General features: G+C 33.5%; 1 protein-coding gene across 3 annotated transcripts in view; it reads right to left on the bottom strand.

The window, feature by feature from the left end:
• The window catches only part of LOC136039288 (DNA helicase MCM9-like), a 200,039-nt gene extending 191,753 nt beyond the window's left edge, over window positions 1–8,286 (bottom strand). The window contains exons 1-2 of one of the 3 annotated variants that reach the window (XM_065722890.1): window positions 8,222–8,286; window positions 1,125–1,215 (exon numbers count right to left, since the gene is read on the bottom strand). In XM_065722890.1, coding sequence (XP_065578962.1) covers window positions 1,125–1,146 — 22 coding nt within the window. In that variant the 5' untranslated portion in view covers window positions 1,147–1,215; window positions 8,222–8,286. Of the gene's footprint in view, window positions 1–1,124; window positions 1,216–8,221 lie in introns of those variants that run through there. The other 2 variants (XM_065722892.1, XM_065722893.1) reach the window with 2 other exon arrangements.
• Between the last annotated feature and the right edge of the window lie 301 nt (window positions 8,287–8,587).

Here is an 8,587-nt window from a genome sequence, read left to right on the forward strand (position 1 = left end):
TTCAAATGAATAATAAGGCCAAACTAAATAAAACTGAAATTACCGCAAATCTTATTGAAAAGAAAATATATTTTAAACAGTTTTTTTTCTTTTATTATAGCAATGAAGAATTGAAAAATGCGCAAATTTCCAGGATTTCTTTTTTACAGTTGAGTATACTTGAAACAATTAATTTGCTTCATTAATATATTATGCAATGGGTTTTCATCAAGAAATTGTTCCTATTAAGCTGTTTCCTTTCAAATGTATAGAAGACAAAATACTGGTTCGCCAATCTAAAGAACTACTTCATCAAATTAAAGAGATTGCTTGAAAAATTTCCAATTGACCTTTAAGACTTTCTATCAGCAGATTTATTTTCTAAATTTTTAAACAAATTAGAATCAGAACAAAAAAAATTAGTGACTAAATTGAAAGTTGCACAAATTTATTAAATCTAGAATTAATTACATGTTTATGTGTTGATTCTATGAAATTTGTTCTTTTGTTGTTCTAAAATTGATTAGTTTTTTGTTTTTTTTTAATGACACGGTACAAAATTTATATCGATTCCTGTAAAGCATCAATGACACTCTAGCCTTTAGGGGATTGGAGGGAGAACTAGCAACAGAGCCTGTCAGACAACAGGCACAAAAAAGAAAACAAACCATAGCCTACACTCTTTTGCCAGGACTGGAGAGGAAACTCTTTGCCCTTTTTTCAAAACAAAAAATTTTAAGCCCCTTCCCCCCCCCCAAAAAAAATACTGAATGCTTCATCTTGATCCCCATCTAAAAGACAAAATAGGGTGGACTTGTAAAATTATATAGGCTAAAAAGTTTGTCATAGTTATATTAAAACCTAATAAATGTATAATAAGAAAAACTGGCTTGGCTTTAGGTGCCTGCTATATAACAGCAAATGTTTTTTTTTTCCATAGTTAAAGATTAGTGACTGGAAAGAGTTGCTGACATAGCTAATTATAAGAAGCCAATAAAGTTTTGTTTATTCAAGTCTGACTTGGGTTTATGCCTTCTATTTTAGGTTCGAATTTTGCTTGTTTTCTTTGATTTCTTTTTCAAAAGCAGTTTTAAATAAATGAAGAAAGTATCCATTGATTTATTTTAGCAAGAAAAAAGTTTTACCTTGGGTATGTTTGTTGCTCATAGTCGATGTGAATGATGTAAGAAATCAAGACCGTAAATGTGCAGGCATATCATCACCAAAATGCATGAACTACAATATAATAAAATAAAAATAAATATGGTGGGTGATATCATAAAGGTTTAAGAGAAGAGACAGGGGTTTGTATCCAGGAAATTTGGAAGCTCATATTTCAAGGAGGGGCTTAGGTTTTCAAAGCAGTTAAAACCTGAATTATACAAAACTACAGAGAATTAGGGAGGGGGATAGTTTAACAGGAGAGTTTCAGAGTTCTGTTTAAACAGAGAAAGCTAAAATTTACTCAATTACTCTGACACAATCCTTTTGACAAAGAGGCTATCTTAAATTAAATTGTAAAAATAAAATAAATCAAATAAATCAAATAAATCAAATAAATAAATAAATAAATCAAATATAAAAAATCAAATAAATTGATTTTAATGCTCAGTTACAGCAGTTCTATTACAAGCCAAACGCTTACAAAAGCAAATGTTTCCATAAATCCACTCATGATCAGGATTTTGTTTATTACTCTATTTACATAATCATTAAAGCTGTTATCAGCCTCAAAAGGGTAGCATGATGATGATTTGTCCTGTAAACTATCTACAAATTCATCAAATGGTGTATGTGGTTGGGCAAGTAAGAAGAAGGTTTTTTTTTACAGAATAGTATGCTGTCATCCTCTTTGTAAGGCAGTCTGATGTCCTCTAGTTTAAACACAAATCTGTTCAAATGCATTGTCATTTTTGATAAAACTGTATTTCCTGAAATAAGAATTCCAGTTATTTTATGTATTTTGACCCTTTTCTCCAAGTAATACTTGAAATAAGCCCTAATTGTATATTTGAACACAAATGTGAGGTGCAATAATTGGGGAAGGAGGACAACTGCACAGAGATTCCAAGCAAAACCATGCATTAGGTAGCAATATACCAATGTTTAATTGTATTTTCTAGTTTTGCTTTGATTCTAAGCTATTTTACCAGGTCTTGGGGAAAAGTTTTCAATTTGGTAAACATCATCCTGTTTGTGGAAAAAACATTCAAATACACATTATGTGTGTGTGTGTGTCTTTCTTTCAATACTAAAGACTATTTGCATGATATAATGGCAGCAAAATGAGTTCTCTAAGATTTTTTTCTGAATTCCTGGTACAATTCTTGCAGGTAAGCCCACATCAATGCTTCACTGCTTTCCTCCCACCAATACATTCAACCAGTTTGAATAAAATTGAGTTTGTGCTATTGTAATGACTGTCATTCTACAATTGTATAGATTTTGGGGGAATTTTATCTTCAAAAGTGATAAGGTTAGGATAATGAAACTTCCAGTAATGAATCCATGGCAAAAAACTTATTCCAGGAAGATATTGGAAAGCTTCTATGTTGACCATTTTCTGATTTTTTTTTAAGTCTTAGAAATGTGTCTACTTAATGTGCCTATAAGAATTTTAACAAAACAATATTTTACCTTAATTTCCAGTTTTCATTTTTTTTTTTTTCTGGTTTTAGTCTTGAAAATGCAATTCCTGTTATTTGAGTAAAATTTTAAGCCATATCAATGGTTTGCTTCTATATATAGGAAATGTTTTTGCAGATCTTTGAAACCTCATAAATTGGGACTGAGCAAAGTTGGTAAGCTGAAAATACTTTTTTTGTACTTCATTTAGCATACAATCTATTTTGCAAGATTTCATTTTTATAACATACAAATTCTTAAAGGTCATCAAAGGTCATTACCCTCTAGAGGGACAATGAGTGGAGGTAGGTGCTTCAAAATATCTTCCCAGGACACACTTAGTCTGTAGAATCACCCCTGAAATTTTCATTTTCCTAGTCTAACCCCTTTTCAGATAGCAAAAAGTAGCTTGTCTAGAATTTTACCCTAGGCCAATACATACGTTGCTGTTCCTAGGGTTGGTAGCACTAAGTGCAAAATTAATTAAAGAGCTCCCTTCTAACTCAAACATAAATAAAAAAAAAGCCCCAGCATCAGCCCCCCTAGCCATAGCATTCAGCACAGCATGCCCCAGTCACCCCCTGCCCCTTGGATGGCCCTGTATATGCAAGAATTTCTTTTTTTTTTTTTAGTCCAATAGAAGAAATTTGTTGATGTATGCTGTATCTAATGGCAATTCAATCTTTTGACATTGCTGCAAATGTGATTTCAGATTATAGCCTATCCTAATTGTGTTGCGAGAGCAACACTTTGGTTTTGTTGTGTGTTTTTTTTTTGTTTTTTTTTTTTTTTTTGTTCCTAGCACCCCGATTTCAGCTTATTCCTAGAAAGTGGTAAGGGTCTAACCTCTGCGGTTTTCACGGAAAGTGTGGACCTTAGGCCGGATTGATGAATATGACTTTACATTTTGGAAAGCTTCGTAGAACTCTTGTCTGGGGCCAAAAAGGATGGTTTTTGCTTGTCCTTAAGCCAAAGCCTATAGTGTGTGAAGTGAAGAGGAGTTGTATAGCCCATGTCAGAGAGGACTATCTGAAGTTATGCAGCCAAGCTTTCGTTTCATCAAACCATGTTTCTTTTTTCGAGTGGAAAGCTCCGTTCTAGCAGGCAAGCAGGCAGGCACCAGTTTCAAATTGAAGATGGACTAAAATCTATAAGTGTTAAATATATGGGACAGTTACCCTGCCCCACAGCCAATATATCTTCTTTGAGTGATAAATAGAAAAATTTAGAGAAGCAAAAAAGCGGCATTTTCCCACGGGTCCGAAAGTGCTGCCGTGATTTCGGTTGAGTTTATCATTCGGTTTTTCGCATTTGGGATTGCGGTAGAGAAATGGTATCAGATGTGCCTCTTAAACTTTAAAAGTTCTCCCATTGCTAAAGAAATTAGAGTTTATCCTTTGCTCCTTTCTAAGTGAGGACGTTAGAAAGTTGGCCTACAGCAAAAAAGTCAACTTTTGAACTAAGACAGATAGATTTTTTTTTCGACGGCAGTCGATAGCTTTCGATGAGCTGATTAAAGTATATTATATGTCATCCATTTTTTTGTACAAAAATTCCTTCATGAGACATACCAGTTTCAAAGTTTAAAGGGGTTGACAACTTCAGTAGTAAGGTACACACTGAAACCAAAAATAGGCCGATACCAATTGTGAGACATATAGGGGAGTTGTAAGCAGCAGTCGGCTGTTAGCTCATAATCATCCTCGGCAATGAGGGGTTCGCAACTCTTACTAGTTGGTGTACCTATTTTTTGTTTCTGTTGTATTTGATGGTAAGACCAATTTGGTCCCAGTGGTAAGACATGTAGGGGACTTGTAAGTAATAATCGGCTGTTAGGCTACAATCATCTTCAGCGATGAGGGGTTTGCAACTTTTGCTAGTTGCAATGAGGGGTTTGCAACTTTTGCGAGTTGGTGTACCTATTATTTGTTTCTGGTGTATTTGATGATAAGACCAATTTGTTTCCAGTGTTGGTAAGTAAGACATTAGGGGACTTGTAAGTAATAATCGTCTGTTAGGCTACAATCATCTTTAGCGAAGAGGGGTATATACCTTTTTCTAGTTGGTGTAGCCTACCCATACTCACTGTAACCTAGAATTAAGTGTTTACGCAACGGCTACAAACGATTACGTAAAACAACGAAGCAGTTGCGTAATAATTAATAAAGTGTCATCTATGATAATTTGATCCAGAAAAGTTACGTATATCTTTATAATACCAACTAGATTATATAAGATATTGTTCCAAGTTTTCATTCATCATGATGTCTACAATTGAAAAGGATAAAGTTCAACTGGCTGCAAAGTCAATTTAGTCCCTTCTTTATATACTATTTTGTTGGGTTTTTTTCAACACTGAGGAATGGCCTTTGATCATCTGATTACTGATCAATAGTGAAGAAACAAAACCAAAGTGTTGCTCTTGCAACACTTTAGCTGGCGAAGCTGGACAAAGGTTGCCGCAACACTTCACGTTGCTCAGGCAACGTAGGTCTAGTTAATTCTTAATTCAATTAATCCTATCTTAATCCTATTCTAATTTGTATATTCTTGGTACCTGTCATTTAGATAATGTACATTCAAGAAGTAAGTTTGGTTAATGCTAATGAAAAAAAATTATGACAAAAATATAATAGTTTAGAAACAAATTTGGACTATATACTTGCAGAATAGGGGGAGAGAGGGTAAAGCATAGCATATAATATACATAACTTGAACCTAACAAAAATACCAACTAAATACTTAGGCTAAATAAAATATAGCTACAATTTATTGTTGAGCCAAAGCTAATTTTCTGGTATAAAGAAGTTGCTGGACCAGTTTCTAGTTTCCATTATTCACAATTGAAATTCTCAAGTGCATAATATATAACTGACAAGTATCATTTTATTCTTTTAATTCTACCATTTAATTTTATTTTATTTCTTTATTCTACCATTTAATTCTTTACCATTTCAAACTCCTTAAATCTATATGCTAAGGAAAATAAAGAGATAGAATTTTAACCACAAAATATTCTATAAAAACACCTTTCCTGTTATCCAAACCCCTATGTACCAAATGTCTAAAGTCTAAAGGACATGGAAAGAAACTTGAGAAGCAACACTGTATCACCAGAGAAAGGAGATGGATAGTAACTAACTTCAACAGAATATGCATTATTTGCTGAACCAATAAATATATACAAGTTCAAAACAGACAAAGAGAGAAAAGACCACAAGTTTATGTAAAACTTCAATATAACATGCAGCTTGATGGAAAAAAGAAGAAATTTTAGAAGCCATCAGAGAGCATTTCAATGAGACCCTTAAACTTACTTAAGACTGCAATTTAATTTAAATTGAGCTGTGGTAGATTCTTGTAGAGAACTCTTCTCTGAATCATGTCATAATTATAAACTGGTAAAGCTTTAGTTTCATCACAAGCTATCTAAACTGGAAACCATGTGGCAAAGCAGCATAGTTTTCATACTATAGCACTTAGAAATGCTAGTTCTAGAAGTGCATGCATTTTTTTAGTTTTCTAAAATTCCCCTTCAACAAACTAAAAATGCATAAAGCAGGCAGGGTTTTGAAGCCAAGGGAAATGTTGGGGTTGTACAATATGAATGAAATTATATTTTAAATACTAATTCCAGTTATTACTGGTAATTTCTGTATAGTAGGAAGTTGAAAGATAAGTAAAAAATTCATGCATCCATTAATGTTAATATCCAAGATTGTTCACTTTCACTTTCAAGTTTAAACTAGCCAGCTGTACCTGAACAAAACAAACATCAAATTTTGCTTACAGATAACATTACTATAGAGCAAACTGCAGGCATCAGGGCAAGGTCTGTATTCTGACAAACTAACAATTCAACCAATCAGAATATAGATCTTGCCTTGCTGCCTGCAGGGCTCATGGACTAATACTCTTCACTCTATATTAATGTTATCTGTAAGCAAAATTGGATGCTTGTTTTGTTCAGATACAGCTGGCTAGTTTAAACTTGAAAGTGAAAGTGAACAATCTTGGATACTAACACTAATGGATACATGAGTTTTTTACTTATCTTTTCACTTCTTACTATAAAGAAATTACCAGTGATAACTGGAATTAGTTTTTAAAATATAATTTGTACAACCCCAACTTTTCCCTTGGCTTCAAAGCCCTGCCCACTTTATGCATTTTAGCTTGCTCCATGGAGGAGGAGGGTCAATCAGAAATGAATGCACTTCTAGAATTAGCATTTCTAAGTGCTATAGTATGGAAACTATGCTGCTTTGCCACATGGTTTCTAGTTTGGACAGCTTGTGATGAAACTAAAGCTTTACCTTATAAACTTGTCATAATTACATCATAATTGTGAACTTTCAATTTTACTGCTGGGTCTAGATAGATGTCTGCTGTTTTGTTTGCAAGTAAATCATATTTGTATTATATGTTTTGTGCCAAGCAAAGAACAATAAGAAAACACTAAAACAATAAAATTCTTGCTTTATAACTTGTAGGGTGTTTTTATTAATCTAATTACCCTATTTCCTTCCAGTATTATCCACTTTCATAAACTATTTTGGATAAAATCCCATTTTGGTAAATTATGTACAATCATACAGGGAGATTAAATGAAGACTAAAAAGCAGTAAAATTCTAGTTGATTGACTTTTGGCTATCTCAGAAAGGGGTTAGGTTAGGAAAATGAAACTTTCAGGGATGAGTCTAAAGGCTAAAGCATGTCTTGGGAAGGTATTTTGAAGTACCCATCTCTACTCCTTCTCCCCCTAGAGGGCCCTGACCTTTGATGATCTTTAAAAATATTTTTATTTATAAAAGTGGAACCTTGCAAAATAGATCTTCTCCTTGAAGGAAGTACAACAAAATTATTTCAGCTTTACAACTTTGCTCAATTCCATTTTATAAGGTTTTAAAGATATGTAAATAGGCTACATTTCCTAAATTTTGAAAAAAAATTTATATGGCTCAGAATTCTACCCAAATAACAAGAATTGCATTTTCAGAACTAAAGGCAGAGAAAAAGCAACTGGTAGCTGAAAATTAAGGTAAAATGTTGTTTTGTCAAAATTTCAATAGGTATAGACCTGTTATGTAGGCAAATTTCAGGGCCCTCTAGAGGGAGAGGGAGTGGAGGTGGGTACTTTAAATTACCTTCTTGGGACATACTTTAACCTGTAGACCCATTCCTGAAAGTTTCATTTTCCTAACCTAACCCCTTTCCAAGATAGCCAAAAGTCAATCAACTAGAATTTTACCCTAAAAAATTAGCCATATGACTAGATTGCAGTAATAAGGAAATACATTAGGGCTAGATAAGGGACCATCAGGAGATAGGTGCATTTTCAGTTGTGTATTGTAGTCAACTTAAAAGAGCAAAAAATTAAATCGAGCAGTATATTTCCTTTTCCCTAAGTCAGTTATGAAATCCTCACTGCTATCCTAGGCTGCTACAACAAGTCCTAGACAAGGGCAATGTTTAAGAGTCCTAGACAAATGTTAAAAGTCCTAGACAAGGCCTGTACCGAATGGGTACAGGTAGTTTAGCATATAACCAGGGAAACTTCAAAATCTTTTGACAGCTAAAATAGAATGAAGGGAAGTTATAACAAAAAAGCTTTACAAAAACAAGTGTAATCCGTTCAACTTTCAAAATTTATAACGTTTTTTTGATTTAAAATATGTTGCCAAATTGTTTCCAAAAAGTGAAGCCGCTACTGTTGTAATTCCCAATTAGAGCAGTTTATTGCAGGTAATCCAATAACTATTTGAACAAGCGTAATCATTACTTCTACTGAATGCTGTTGAACACCAAAATGGATTTTTATTAAAGAAATCTTTTAATACCTTAAAGCACTTGAAACTAGTGAGGGATATATTTAGCTCATCCTGATCAGGAGCGTACCTACAGTGTTTTTAATGGGGGGGGGGTTGGCAAGAGGTAGTGCTATTGAAGTAGGTGCTATTCAAGCAGTAGCGAAGAAAAGTA

This window comes from Artemia franciscana, chromosome 19 (genome assembly GCF_032884065.1).
Source record: "Artemia franciscana chromosome 19, ASM3288406v1, whole genome shotgun sequence".
NCBI classification, from domain to species: domain Eukaryota; kingdom Metazoa; phylum Arthropoda; class Branchiopoda; order Anostraca; family Artemiidae; genus Artemia; species Artemia franciscana.